General features: G+C 44.6%; 1 protein-coding gene across 7 annotated transcripts in view; it reads right to left on the bottom strand.

Annotated features, from left to right (window-relative positions):
• NR5A2 (nuclear receptor subfamily 5 group A member 2) overlaps positions 1-15,996 on the bottom strand; it is a 137,613-nt gene that overhangs the window by 50,887 nt on the left and 70,730 nt on the right. For all 7 annotated transcript variants that reach the window (XM_021064002.2, NM_001267893.1, XM_084978793.1 and 4 more), the window contains 2 exon segments: positions 8,317-8,436; positions 1,963-2,110 (listed from right to left, as the gene is read on the bottom strand). In XM_021064002.2, coding sequence (XP_020919661.1) covers positions 1,963-2,110; positions 8,317-8,436 — 268 coding nt within the window.

The raw sequence follows: 15,996 nt of genomic DNA, 5'->3' as shown, positions 1-15,996 counted from the left end.
TGGTCTACACCACAGCCACAGCAACGCCAGATCTGAGCTTTATCTCCAGCCTACACCACAACTCACAGAAACGCCGGATCCTTAACCCACTGAGTGAGGCCAGGGATCGAACCCGCAACCTCATGGTTCCTAGTTGGAGTCATGTCCACTGCGCCACGATGGGAATTTCAAGACAGGCATAGTTTTAAGGGACAGTCCACTAGTTTTTCCTGGTGTCCAAGAACTGGAGTCACTGCACTCATCAGATGAGAATTCTGTGTGGCAGACGTGCCAGGAAACACAGGGCCCAGTTGTTTGGAAGGATAATCTGAGAGGTTCGAATGTTGCGAGCACTTCAGAAACCACCCCCACCCCCACCCCTCCAGCGTATTTGGCAGGGAACAGAACAATTTTGAAAAATGATGCAGGAAAGATAAAAGTGATGAAAACTAAACATGGCTCATGGTTAATCTCTCCATCTTCAAATGAAATGCGGCTATTCAGCTCATTTAAAATACCATTGAACTGAGATGACGCTCTTTAAATATTTTATCACCGAGATGCCGTAAGTCTTCTTGCACATACATTACCACGTTTTTCATTTAATTACCGTTCAAATGTACTATAGTTGAAAAGACTAAGAGTTTGCCATAAACCAGAATAATTTGTGACATTACAGCATGTAGGCTTATGTTATCTTCCTCTCCCTTTCTTTTTTTTTTTTTTTTTCTTAAACAAAAAAACCCTGTTCTTGGGTAAAAGATAGAGATTTAGTTGAATAGAACTTTCCTATTTATTGTGGTGAATACAGAAACCACAGGGCATCCAGGCCTGGCATGGTAAATCTTTGAACACTACATCTATGAAATTCTGGTGTCTTTTTAGATTTTCAGGAACATTTCTTTTGGCTATATTTATCACATTTTCCAAAATATGAAAATATTCCTTTTCTCTTCAATGTTGATGACATGTGAAAAATTAACTCTGGTTCTATTACTTCAAACTCTCGCTTTATTAGCAACAGTTGTGCTGTGCTGTCAAGAAGCATTTTCACACGAAAGGACCAAATCTGGAGTGTGGACACATCTGTTTTACTTCGCAATATGTTTTATTGTTTTATTCCTCAGGATATGAATTCACTGCTATCTTACAACTGAAGACTAAAGAAAAAACATATGTTGGTAAATCAGATTTCTGCATTTTTTTTTTTTTCATTCAAGGGAAGTGGCCTCCCTCAGCTATCTGCCAATAAGGAAGAAACGGACTTGGCAAAAAGTTTATTTAAGTTGGCTTTATGAAGCCAACAGAATGCAGAAATCAAATACGGGACCGGCAGAAAAATCTGTGCCTTTGAAGTCAATAAAAATCCATCTCCTTAATCCTTTTTTTATTCCAAGCAGTGGTGATTTTTCTCAGCTGACTCCCTGGGAACCTTGATGTAGCTAATCTGTCTTGCTTGGGTATCATTCTTCTCCAAAGCTTTCCTAAAGAAGCATCTTTTCCCCTGATCACCATCATCATTTATGTTTGCAGAGCGGGGCATCTGGTTATAAACATCCTCTAGTTACTCCTGATAGAGATTTCAGAAGCGCGTTTTTTTAATGACTATCCATATTTTGCAAGAACAAAAACAGCAGTAGCTCGCAGGCAGAAACAAAAGGCACAGAGAAGGGACCAACAGCAGAAAGGTAGGCAGCGGGTGACACCATGCGTTTTTCCAGCTTCCGTCACAGCTTTCCATCCCGTTACGGCCATCGGGGACGAACACACAGGACCCCAGGCTCGTCCCTCCTGGCCCACACCCCATCCAAGCCACGGCAGAGCTCTGGCTTGGGCAGGAACACACCCAGGAAGACGTAATTGAGTTGGGGGATGCTTAGCAAGGAAAGGCATTTGCTTGGTGGAACAAAATCTGGGATGGACTTTCAGACACTCGGAGGTTGGTGCCATTTTAGTCATCTTTGTGAGAAAAGGGTTCCTTACCTAAACTGAAGAGCACCAAGAATTTCAGACACACAAACTCTCGTTGATCAAACTGCAGAGAACGAAGCTTTGCCACCAACTCCTGCGCGTGACTCATGAGGTTGTTGAGTGTGGTCCCCGCTTGCGATGCTATGATGGAATAGTCCACCTGCAACAAGAATGAGTTTTTAAGACTCATGGTGGCCCAGGAGGAAGGGGAGGGAGAGGGATGGACTGGGAGTTTGGGGTTAGTAGATATAAACTATTGCATTTGGAGTGGATAAGCAATGAGAGCCTGCTGTATAGCACGGGGAACTATATCCAGTCATTTGTGATGGAACAGGATGGAGGATAATGTGAGAAAAATAATATTTATATATGCATGACTGGGTCATGTTGCTATATAGCAGGAATTGACAGAACATTGTAAATCAACTATAATAGGGAAAAAAATCAAAAACATTTTAAAAAAAGAACCAGTTCAGTGGCTACCAGAAGTGGACATTTCATATTACATATTATGATTTACTTAATTATACAGATAGAGACACATACATACACACATATACACATATCTATATATTTCCCTTGAAACTTTTAAGCACTGTGGATAAAATCAGGTTGCAATGTATTTATAGCTCAAGAGACTTTCCCCATGAAAACAGTTGGTGAGCCATGCTATTATTACAAACCATACCATAATCATTCTTTTTCTTTCTTTTCTTTTTGGCCATGGTGTGCAGTGGCTTGGTGTGGGATCTCAGTTCCCAGACCAGGGATTGAACCCAGGCTGCAACAGTGATAGCTCTGAGTCCTAACCACTAAACACCAGGGAACTCCTATGTATTACAATCATTCTGATAAGTCTAATCATCTTTTTTTATGGCTGTGCCCATGGCATATGAAAATTCCCGGGCCAGGGACTGAATCTGAACCACAGTTGTGACCTACCCCACAGCGGCAGCAACACTGGAGCCTTAACCCACCTCTCTGGGCCGGGGATGGAACCTATGCCTCAGCAGCAATCTGAGCTACCACAGAGACAACGCCACATCCATAACCCACTGTACCACAGTGGGAACTCCATGATTAAATCTAATCATTTGGAGACGCTTGGTAGGAAGCAGGCCTTGACTACTTCAACTGTACATATAGATATCTTTATCTTTTTCCCTATTGTGAAGGGACATTACCTTGGAAAATACGGTTAATTCATGAAGAAGTTTAAAGAAAAATACACTGCCCATAAAAAGTGAATCCAGGGCAGCAGTCTAAGGGCACTCGATGTTAATTAATGAGGCAAGCCAAGGCAGAGATGTACTTCTATTTTTTATTTTATTAAGAGACTACATTTTTTTGGTCTTTTTTTTTTTGCCTTTTCTAGGGCCTCTCCCGCGGTATATGGTGGTCCCCAGGCTAGGGGTCTAATTGGAGCTGTAGCTGCCGGCCTACACCAGAGCCACAGGAATGCGGGATCCGAGCCGGGTCTGCGACCTACACCACAGCTCAAGGCAATGCTGGATCCTTAACCCACTGATCGAGGCCAGGGATCGAACCTGCAACCTCATGGTTCCTAGTCGGATTCGTTAACCACTGCGCCACGACGGGAACTCCTAAGAGACCACATTTTAAAGGAATGGTCATTCAAGATTACATGCTTATGGAGGATGAAAGAATGATATTTGGATCATGCTTTGGTTTGCTGCTTCCTAAAAAGCTACAATGACTAACTATTTTCATATGATTATTAAGCCATTTCTCTCCAAAGACAGCAACAATTTATTGAGAGAAGAATCATTTCTTGATTTGGAAAGCAAAACAAAAGAGGGTTATTTCCTTCTGCATTAAGAAGAAAAAGCTGCTACAATGTAACAATCTTAGATTATTCACAAGGACACCAAAAAGTCCAACTGGTAATAAGTTAAGATGTTGGATGGCTGTCAATGGTGGCACTGGCTTTGCAGCTGCAATTACAGCATAATGGGAAAGCCCAATTGGTACCTGGCGCTTCCATCCTTTTTTTTTTACTGGCGAGCTCTCAGGCAACCAGATACTCTTTTAGGTGCATTTAATATTTGCAGCAGCAGCAAATTTGTCTGGGAGGCAAGTCCTCATCTGCCACTCACCCGGAGCAGACTGTATTAAATTTTTATATTTATTGACATTTCATTACCATAATTGACTGCACTTGCTTCTCTAGAAGGCACAGGGACTGCCTCCGAAGCAGGAGAACTAGTCCCTCGAGGAGAATTTGCAATTAAAAACAAGGCAGAATAGATTTTTTTTTTATTGTGTAAATATGATGAGTTGAATTTTCAGCTTTAACTAGAGAATACTGGGTATACAGAAACCTTTTTCGAGAGTGAGAAAAATTATGAGTCAGTGGAAAGATGACCCCCAAAGGTGTCAATCAGTTTCCATAGAGTCAACTATGCATGAAAAAGTCCCAGTCCGGTGCGGTGTGTTCTGGGTGGGCGAGGTGGGGGTGGGGTTCCCCCTGCACCAGCACGGCGCTGTCCTACCTGCCTGGTCCAGGTGCTGGCATCTACCCACTAAATTCAAACACCAACTGTTCTAAGCGCTCCTGTGCTTTCTGTGATGGGCAGCTGCAGCACACAGGGAGCCTGAACCCTGGGACTGAAGCAGAGAGGACAAGCGGATGTTGCCCTGGGACGGGTTAGGTCTCTACCATTCCTGCAGCGTCGCTCCGCCAGCACCAAGGAGGTCTCCACCGTCGCTGCAGAGGCTCCCTTCCAGGACACCTTTCTACTCCAAGAAGTTCTTCTTACTTAAAAAGGGTGGCTGAGCTCTGCATGCCTTAGAAACTGGACACGGTCTAAACCACTCTGCGTCATAACAATACAAATCCCACCGGACCAATGGCAAACAGGGGCCAGAAGCTGAGGAAAGCAGGAGAAGACAGGAGGAGATGTGGGCGGAGCCTGGGGAAGGCCCCGCCCCTTTCTGCCCCTATCCGTCACTGAGGCAGTGAAGCTGGATGCTAGCAAGGTGTCACGCATGCCACTAAGATCAAGAAAATAACAGCCGTTGGGACAATACTACCAACTTAAGCTTAGGGTCAATTCCAATTGCTGAAAGCACCATCTCTGTAGCTTGGCAGGTACTTCGCACATTTTAAGCAACATCACCAGGGAAGCCCTAAGCCAGGGAGGTGTATCAAACAAGCCATGCATATGTTGGTATTAACTGATGTTTTAATTTGTAAGATGGGGTTAATTCGATGTGACTCTGTGTGGGGTTCTAACAGGTATGCAGGTCACTGAGTTCAGATACTAAAACGTCGTAGTTGCAAATGGAACTACGTTGTCACGGAAAGGAATCTAAGTCGTGAATTTGTGGGAAGATGGGTTAATTAGAATTTGCTGTGGGTGGAGTTCGAGCAGGTATGTAGTAAGTCCAACTGTTAGAAGGTGATGCTTGAAAACATACCCGGATCACTTATAATGGACCTGAAATGGTTTCACAGGAGCCCTATTTAGCGAGACCTTTAGTGGGATGGACTCCAGGAAATCAGTTGGCAAACCAGCAGTGTTGCAGTTCTACATTTATTTACATGCTAATTTGAAAGCTCAAACATGCTTATGAAATGGGGGCTCTGATCACATTTCACATTTCCTTCAAGCATAATTTATCAAATTGCACGGCTCTGAAGGAGGACTGGAGATTTATTCCTGAGACGGTACCCTGATTTGCAACTTCCTTACGTTTTATTACAAACATAATTATATTTTCATTGTTGAATGCAGGGTTTGCGCTCATTTCGGGAGCAGCTGGCCTTGTCTTTTATGTACTTAGTAAAATTAATTTATCGCTCGCTTACGTGTAATCTTTGTGCCATTAAATTCAAGGGAGATATTGAAGAAATACTATAAGCTGTTGTCCCCTTTGGATAAATTTCACTCATCATGAAGGGAGCAACAGTTTGAGCTAAATTGCTTTCAGTTCTAACAGCGGAAATTTTTGATGACTTGTGTGTTGTAAGATGCCTGTCTTCTTAATATGATGCACAATAATAGAAGATAATGAATAAGTTGCCAGTAGACCTGTTTTCCCTTAGGATAATGTTGCAGCGGCTGTTAATTAGCAACAATATGCAAATACTAAAAGTGATGCCACTTCAAAATTCTCCATTGTTATTTTATAGTTATACATACAGCTCTAGTCTTGTGTGTGTGTATTTTTAAAATACTGGGTTGAAATGAATTTTATGATAAGACGTTACCCATACAGAACTGATTTGGCAAAATGCTTAACCTTACTCATAAGCATTATTTCCTTTTGCTCAACGAGATGATTTAATGTACACTTATGGGAGCCATGAAACAACAGAATTAAAACATAGTAGCTCACGTTAAAGGTTAAGCAAAATTCCATTGAAAAGGCGAAACACAAAGTAGCGATAATTGATCTTAAACACCAGAAACGCCATTGGCTCCTTGACCGCTCCTGGTTTGGAAACATCAGAGAAAGAAATGCACTTTTTCTACTTCTTACATGGTAATTACCTTTACCCAGGGGCGGCACTTAAGGCAAAATGAAACATGAAATAAGGATTTCTAAAGAGCGGGAATGGAAGTGCTCTGAGAAAGAACGGCACAAACCCATTTGATTTCTGGAACTCAGAAGGATGAAATCAAATTAATTTGCCGGCTGAGTCTGGTTCTTCTAATGCAGCTCCTGGTGGGGCATGGAGAGAGGGGGTTGGGAGGCAGGCTGTGTGTGATTAGATGCTAGCAATGGGTACACTGTTACCAAAGGCCTGGGTCACAGGATGACAACTGCGCAACAAAAATTCAAGAGACTGGGAAGTCAGGCCCCTGGAGGCTAGCTTTCCTCCTCTAGAAAGCCCTTCTCCTGAGCCATGCAGGAAGCAGGGATAGGCAGTGAGGGAGCTGGCCAAACGGATCCAATCTGCACAAACTCTGAAATAGTGCCTGCCTTTGATTCATTGGGAAAATGCGGTTTATTTATCATACAGCCTTGCATTTCTGAATACGCACTGCTGGGGTTTCACAGCACATAAACTTGTATGACTGGACATGAAAGGTTTTGCAGTGCCTGAATCCTGGCTACTGACATGCCGCTGAACACACACCTGGAACTGCCCAACGGACTCAAGGGGTCCCTGTGTTCTGAGCATTCATTTTAATAACACATCAGTTATAAAAGCGGGGAGGGGCATGCCCAAATCCTGTAACGTTGGAATTAGGTCGATTAAGCAGCCTTTCCTCTCCCTGCAGGGGTCCAGAAGGTCAAGGGTCTCTCTTCCTTCAGATCTTTGCTCAAATGTCACCTTCTCCATAAGGTGAAACCAATCAGTTCTACTCATACTGCAACACCCAGGGATGTAATTTTTGTTTGTTTGTTTGTTTTTTGCCTGTGCCCATGGCACGTAGAAGTTCCCCGGATGAGGGATCGAACCTGCGCCCCAGCAGTGACAACTCAGGATCCTTAACCCGAGGCACCACCAGGGAATGCCACCGGGAAGGTACATTGATGTATCTTAACATGGCAGCTCCTTTTTTTCTTTTAAATTCAATAGCATTTTGAGCGCTAACATTTATTAGGATTATTGATTATTGTCAGCTTCTCCCTCCATAAGGGCCAGAAGAGTGGCTGGGACACTGCAGGATGCTTGATAAAGACCGTTGACCATCTATTCAGAAAGGAGTAGGACTGAACCGTAATTTCCTCTTTCCACCTTTTCTTTCATAATGCCTGGCTCTCAAAAAGGAACGCTGCAGTCCCTTCACACTTGCTGGCCTCTAGGCCAAATATTGAGATGATACATGATTTTTTCCCCCTCTTTTTTGGCACCTGCGGCATTTGGAAGTTCCCAGGCCAGGGACTGAATCTGCAGTTGCGGCCTATGCCGCAGCTGCAGTGATGCCAGGTCCTTAACCCAGTGTGCCCCAGCGGGAACTCTTTGAGATTAATATATTTGACTCAGTCTCTTCCACCAATATGATTCCACAATTTCTAAGGTTTTTTTTTTTTTTTTTTCAATGGCTGATGAGCAAGTGTGGTAGATTCATGTAGAAGCTTGAGGAAAAAGCTCTCGGTACTCATCATTAATGTTGATTTAGCAATTGTTTTGACCCTTCAGAGCACAACTTTCAATCGCCACAGGCTGGAGGCGGTAGGCTGCTTGTGATTACAACTGGCTTTTACAAGTCTAACCGTAATCATCAGAGCTGCAACAGAGAGCACACACCAAGGCAGCTTTTCTAAATTATTTGCAGCCAATCTCCCTTTCAAAGCGCAAAAGTGCTTCTGACCTAGTTAAATTCCTGCCATCTCGAACACGCTTAATAAAAAGACACTTTTTTGTCTGTTTGTTTTTTTTATACTCACTTGTTGCCCAGTAACCAGGAAGATGGACCCTTCCTTTCCATGTACCACTTGTCGGTAAATGTGGTCGAGAATTAAGAGCTCACTCCAGCAGTTCTGAAGCAGCTTCATCTGGTCATCGACCTGTAAGAGAAAAATAGAAAAAAAAAGGGACACTCTTAAGCACCAGTTTTTTTATGTTCTGCATAATGTGCTACACAAGGGAACTCGCTTTAAGAAAAGGAAGGACGACCGATGGTCAGCAAAGCCCAGATGCTTGGAATATACATTGTCGATGCTGCCTGAAAATCATCCTTTTCATCTGGACAAATGCTTTTTAGGTCACATGTAAATATTTAAGCTGAGTATTTATTTATTTATTTATTTATTGTGCATCTTTTTGCCATTTCTTGAGCCCCTCCCGCGGCATATGGAGGTTCCCAGGCTAGGGGTCCAATCGGAGCTGTAGCCACTGGCCTACACCACAGCCACAGCAACGCGGGATCCGAGCTGCGTCTGTGACCTACACCACAGCTCACGGCAACGCCGGATTGTTAACCCACTGAGCAAGGGCAGGGATCGAACCCGAAACCTCATGGTTCCTAGTCAGATTCGTTAACTACTGATTCACAACGAGAACTCCAAAGCCTAGTATTTATAATCAATGAGCTTCTAGGAGAAGATACGTATTAGATGGGTCTTCCTAACAGTAGATCTATTAGCATTTGCTTGTGGGAGGTGCAGACGCCTTAGACAGTCCTCAGTGGACCCCATTAGGATGACCCCAAAGAGCCAAAGTTGAAATAGGATACGGCTCTTAGCAAGCCCCTAAACTCTGTAAAAGGCAACAGAGCAACAGCCCCAATGAGTGGAGGAGGAGGCCCAGGGCTGTCATTGGTCATCAGTGCTGCCCTCGTCTTGATGTTCACCTGCACCTGCTTTATGGTTGGACCATGTTCCTACAAACTCCCTATACTTCAGTTTCCGTATCTGAAAGTGGGTGGAGAACAGGACGTCCCTCATAGGGCTGCTGTGAGGAGCGAAGTGAAGGGGGCTGCGTCCCCATGAGCATCTGATCCCAGAGGACCACATTCTCCAACAAGGGTCACACACTTATTTCAGGTACAGGCTTGATCCAAGGTCAAGGGTGGAGGGCAGGTCACTCCATTTCCATCGCTATTTGCAACGGTTTCTCTTCATTTTCTACTATGTACCAGCCAAAGACAGGATGTACCAGCCAAAGACCTTGGCTGCCTAAACAGGGTGGCCATGCCTGAATATATTTATAAAAATAACTCCTGACAGTTTGATGTAACTGTTTGAAAGAGCTCTGGCACATTGTTTTAGGTTCATTTCAGAGAACCTGTCTTTGGAGTTAGCGGAATTGGCATTATTTTATTCAATTGACAGATGAAATGGGAGTTCCCTGGTGGCTCAGCAGGTTAAGGATCTGGCATTGTCACTGCTGTGGCTTAGGTTGCAGCTGTGGCATGGGTTCGATCCCTGGCCCTGGGAGCAACAAAAAAAAATTTTTTAGAGATGAGAAAATAGGTCTCAGAGACCTATTAACTGGTACACCTAAAGGATTCTCTTTCTCTCTCTCAAGCTCCATGGCGTCTCCAAAATACATCAAGAGGTGCCAGACTCCCAGACACAGGTACCAAAAAGGAAACAGGAGTAGGATAGAGAGATAGTAAGAATTAACACATATAGAATAGATGAGCAACAAAGATTTACTGTACAGCACAGGGAACAATATTCAATATCTTGTAATAACCTCTAATGGAAAATAATCTGAAAAATATATAACCGAATCACTTTGTTGTACACCTGAAGTTAACATACTATCATAAATCAACTAAACCTTGCGATGATCATTGTAAAACTATAAATGTAATAAATTCATTGAGTAATAAAAAAGAGAAAAAAAATCAACTAAACTTGATTTTTTTTAAAAAAGAAAAAAAGGTGCTAGAATTTTCTAAACTGAATTAATTTAACTTGCTTTCAACAATTTCATTTTTAAGCAGATATTCAATGAGATTTCAGGGGTTTGGGTGATTCTTAGGAAACTTCCACTCACACGTTAGCAGTGATACGAACTTAGGGTTGAATGTTTCCAGGGGTCCAGGATACCGTGAATGTGGTCAAGACAGCACTGCCCTTAGATTAAAGCAAGGATTTAAGTTGAGCTCTAGCAAGGAGAGCTTGGCCAAGCTACTTAGCTCTCTACGCCTTATTTTCTCAACCCAAAATACATGAAGCAGTTCTCACTGTGGAGATGGAATGAGTCAAGGGTCAAACAATACACAAATGAAGAAACACTAAGCAGAAGGCTCCCAGTTAAGCCCCCACTGATCCTGTTGAGAGGCAAAAAGGCAACTGAAGAACTGCGATCAGGCTCTGTGATCAGGAAACATCATCCTCAAACATCTCCATCAGAAACCACCTGAACCAGGAGTTCCCATCATGGAGCAGTGGAAATGAATCTGATCAGGAACCAAGAGGCTGCAAGTTCAATCCCTGGCCTCGCTCAGTGGGTTAAGGATCCCGTGTTGCTGTGGCTGTGGCGTAGGCTGACCGCTACAGCTCCGATTCGACCCCTAGCCTGGGAACCTCCATAGACTCTGGGCATGGCCCTAAAATTAAAAAAAAAAAAAAAAAAAAAAAATCACCTGAACCAGAAAGTCTGTTCTGACCAAAGGAACTCCATTGATTCTGTAGAGAGGTTACGAGCCATTCGTGTGTTGAGCGTTACGTGCCAAAAGGGGAACAATGCAGATGCAGTCAGTCCCTATCTTGTAAAGCTGCTCTCACTGGGGGGCATGCACACCAGCACTGCATAGGGGGTGGTAGGAATAGGAACTCACATCCTTCTTCAGAGGACAGAGTCCAGGCTTGTGTGGTCTTATACGTCAGGCTGTGGGCAGCAGCTGATGAGACTCGCCTGGATGCTCTCTGCTCACACTAGGAGCTGCGGCCACATGTCCCAGCAACTTCCACACCCTTGCACACAGTGGATTTCCTTTGAGGTGCTCGGGGCGCCTTCAGAACCAGCTGGATGTGGTTCTCCTGGATTGATTTCACCCCATTCCAGCCCATATGCTTCCAAGTGGGCAGTCTAGGATGGCAATTCAGTTCCCTTGCATGTTTTCTTCCGTGAGGGGAAGTGTTGGTTGCTCATTTAGCATCCTTTGCAGGGAAGCCTAAAAAGTAGGCTTTGGGATGGCCTCCCCAGACACATATAGAGGGTGTGAATCACTGGGGAATACAGCCTCCTCAAGTGTGGTTAAAGACTTAGGGAGAGGGGGTTCCTGTCATGGCTCAGTGGAAATCCGACTAGGATCCACGAGGACACAGGTTTGATCCCTGGTCTTACTCAGTGGGTTAAGGATCCAGCGTTGCCGTGAGCTGTGGTGTAGGTCACAGATGCTGCTCGCATCCCGTGTTGCGGTGGCTGTGGCTCCGATTCACCCCCCCCAGCCTGGGAACCTCCATATGCCTCCGGTGAGCTCAGAAAAAAAAAAAAAAAAAAAAAAAAAAGGGTGTTTAGGTTGTAAGATAAAAATCTCACTTTCAATTTAAAAAATAACAGCAATAAAGGATAAAACTCATTTCCCTGGCTTTCTTCTCTTTTCTGATATTGAGGATACCCTTCCAAATAAGGACATATTTATTTTGTGTTGTGCTCAGAAAAAGAATAGAATGTGTCAATTTCCTGCTTATTCCTCACTGCGCAAGCACGTGTGCGTGTGCGTGTGTATCTGTGTCTGTGTGTGGGTGGGTGGATGCAGTGTGTGTGTGGGGGGACCAGTGGCCTAGGAACCAGGGCAGGGCTGGATTTTCTTCCCCCCACCTCTGTCTGCATCCAGAGGCAGTAAGGAGATGGAGAGGCTTTGAAAATGTGCCTCTTTCCTGGTTCCTCTGCTGCTTCAGAAATCTGCAGGGATAGGTGAAATTGAGCATGTCTATTTCCCGAAATTAGCGCTTCATTTTTGGCTTTGTCTTTTGTGCTGTTCTTGCCACCCTTTGCTCTGTTATCATCTCCTGGTGTTCGCCAAGTACTCTAAGTGCTTGTTTTTTTTTTTTTTTTAAGTTTTATGGAAGTAGACTTGATGTACAAGGCTGCGATCATTTCTGCTGTAGCACAAAGTGATTCAGTTATACGTACACACATCCATTCTCTTTCAGAGTCTTTTCCCATATGGATCATTACAGAACACTGGGGAGCGGGCCCCTGGGCTACATGGCAGGTGCCTGTTGGCCAGACATTCCACACACCTCAGGTTGCATGTGTCAGTCCCAAACCCCCAGTCCCTCCCTGGCTGCCTGGAGGCAGCCAGCCTGGAAGGAGCCCCTCCTGCAGGCCCAGCAGCCCAGTAGAAACACCTGTCAAATGAAGGAACCTCACTGACCGTACAACCTTCCCTCCAGCAGGTGCCTGATTTTGGCCTGTGTCTCTGGCCCCTGGCCCCCAACATCAAGAGCGATGTCCCCCTGCCTCGTGTTTGTGGAAGGAAGGACCACCTTCACGTGGACATGAATCCAAGAGGACCCTCCCCACATGGGCAGGCAGGTCTGGACTCACAGCCGGACTTCAGTAAAGGCTTCTCGAGTGATTGTCATTCCCCCCCCAACCCCCAGCAATTGATTCCTTGTGGTAAGACTCTCTGAGGAGGTTTTCCAGGCTGACATTCCATTTCCATATTTCCATAATTGATTATGTGATATTTTACGTTATCTTGAAATGGGTGAGTAGGCAGCTTCACGGGGCTTTGGGTGACATGGTTTTTATGCCGTTCTATGAATCAAAGAATAAAAGGACAAGACAAATATGATGACGCACTTGGTCCTTATCTCCAGATAAGAGATGTTGACAATTGTGCCCCCCCCCTTTTTTTGCTTTTTTAGGGCCACACCCTTGGGCATATGGAGGTTCCCAGGCTCAGGGTCAAATCGGAGCTGTAGCTGCTGGCCTACGCCACAGTCACAGCAACTCAGTATCCAAGCCGCATGTGTGACCTACACCACAGCTCACAGCCACACCGGATCCTTAACCCACTGAGCAATGCCAGGGATCCAACCTGCAGCCTCATGGATGCTAGTCAGATTTGGTTCCACTGAGCCACGACGGAAACTCTGATATAGGCAAATCTGAAGATCACCTCTTTAGAAAAGAGGTACAGGAGTTCCTGTCGTGGCGCAGTGGTTAACGAATCCGACTAGGAACTATGAGGTTACAGGTTCGATCCCTGGCCTTGCTCAGTGGGTTAAGGATCTGGCGTTGCCGTGAGCTGTGGTGTAGGTTGCAGACGCGGCTCGGATCCCGCGTTGCTGTGGTTCTGGCGTAGGCCTGTGGCTACAGCTCCGATTCAACCCCTAGCCTGGGAACCTCCATATGCCGAGGGAGCGGCCCAAGAAATGGCAAAAAGACAAAAAAAAAAAAAAAAAGAAAAGAAAAGAGGTGCAGCTGATGGAGCGGTGGGGGTGGAGAGAGAAGGAGCAAAAGCATCTATGACTTTTGAGTCAGTTCCCTGGGTGTTCATAGTGTTGACAATTTAGGGTGGCATTTTCGGAGCCCAGGTGGGGACCAGTGGAGGGTAATTTCCATGACATAGCCAGACCTCTCACTAGTTAGCCATCCCCCCTTGTACAATTCTGTGTTATCAGCTGTAATAAAAGAAAGGGCTTATCTCAGAGACCTGGTTACTCATCAGAGAAACGATTCACACTGATGTTATAGATGAGCGTGCGAAGGAACACAGGCCTCGTATTGTTACCAACACACCTTCCCACCACTCAGAACGTTAATCATTAGAAACGTGGACTTTCTCATAAGAACAGTGCATCTGGCAAACAATTAGAAGAGAAGTGTGAGATCTTTCTCAAGCCCACAGCTGACATTGCAAACTCCCTTTTATTTCTTCTTCATCCTGCAACTGACCTGGGTTGCACGTTCCCTCTGGCAGGGATGTGCGAAAAATCCACATCGAAAATCACTGCGGTTAGGCTTTAAGAAAGATGGTTTTGGGAAAACATTCTACTGACATGGGTTGGTGGTTCCAAGTGGACCTGAACCCATTTCTAAATTCTGATGGGTACCTCTGGGGTGAGCCAGGCCTTGTTTTAGAAGCTGGAGGAAGGAGTTCCCGTGGCGGAGCATCGGAAATGAATCTGATGAGGAACAATGAGGTTGTGGTTTCGATCCCTGGACTTGCTCCGTGGGCTGGGGATCAGGCATTGCTGTGAGCTGTGGTGTAGGGTGTAGGTCACAAACGTGGCTCAATCTCTCTCAGATCTGGCGTTGCTGTGGCTGTGACGTAGGCTGGCAGCTGTAGCTCCCATTAGACTCCTAGCCTGGGAACTATCATGTGTTGCAGGTGCAGCCCTAAAAAGCAAAAAAAAAAAAAAAGAAGAAGAAGAAGAGGGAAAAGAGAGTTGATCAGGACACAATCCTTGCCTTTCATCAAAGCACATCCCAAGGAGAGAAGACAGAAATGTCATCTGTTAGGATCATCCCATGTGCACTAAAACCTGGGGGGCTTCTCTTTGGGGAGGCCCCCAAGGGGTAAGAGAAGCTTCTGAGAAGGATTTAACAATTCAGGATCTTAACACTGTAGAATCATTTAATAAACTCTTTTCTTTCCCAGTAGCTCCTGCTAGAACAACTGTTAGAATATAATATTTAAACAATAACATGTGATGGAGAATAATGTGAGAAAAAGAATATATATATATATAAATAACTGGCTCACTTTGCTGTGCAGTAGAAATTGACAGAACACTGTAAATCAACTACAAAGGAAAAAATAAAAATCATGAAAGAAAAAAGAAATATACTTGAAATACTAAAAAAAAAAAAAAAAAGTGAAGATTCTTCAGAATCATTACAAATAACATCCAGCTATTATTTCATTTGTTTTCTTTCCTTTCTGGCCCCAAGGAGTGGGGGGGGGGGGTAAATCCCTCAAGGTGGGCTTCCCTTTCCTTATATTTCCTTCTGTGACAATGACGACATTTTCATGAAGGTGTATTCAGAAGCAGGGGAAGAAAATCAAAACAAAACAAATCAAGATCAACTCGGCCACTCTTAATGAAAACTTGCCTTGGGCAAGACGGACACACAACTGCTTTAATCTCTGACTGTTTTTATAAAGTCTTATCTGCTACCTTCTATAATCAACTGCTACAAAGTCCAAGAAAAAAATGATTTCACATTAACAATGATTAAACAAGCACTAAAAACAATATTGTACGAGAGCAGTAACAGCCAGTAAAATTCCCCTGTCAATGGCTACGAACCTTAATAGATTTATGGCCCCAAGTTCTTCCCTGCTCAGAGATGTACTTTCTTGTTTTGTGTGTGCTGGGGCCAGGGATCGAACCCTAGCCACGGCAGCAACACAAGCCCCAGCGTCCAGCGAACTTTCTCACTGCTCGGCTGTTGTTTCTTATTTCGTAGCACAAAGACCCATCTGTCAACACTTAGCCAGGGCGCTCAGCTTCTCCGGCCCTTTTCTCCATTTTTCTAGTGGAGCAACGGAGGATTTTTCCCTCCCCTGGGATGGAAACTCTCTTGCAGGTGAGGAAGCAGAAGGCAGAGGGGCTGGACCGCCTGGTCTCTGCCTCATGCTGTGTCCTCATTCCCACCAACTCCCTCCCATCAAGGTCCAGACCTAGGGTCCGAGGGATCTAGGACCCCTG

Source organism: Sus scrofa, chromosome 10 (assembly GCF_054392235.1).
Source record: "Sus scrofa isolate SSC_HxYL_T2T_F1_AM1 chromosome 10, Sscrofa_HxYL_maternal_Yorkshire_Landrace_v2.0, whole genome shotgun sequence".
NCBI lineage: Eukaryota > Metazoa > Chordata > Mammalia > Artiodactyla > Suidae > Sus > Sus scrofa.
Note: the sequence above shows the minus strand (reverse complement) of the source record. Positions and strands in the feature narration are given on the sequence as shown.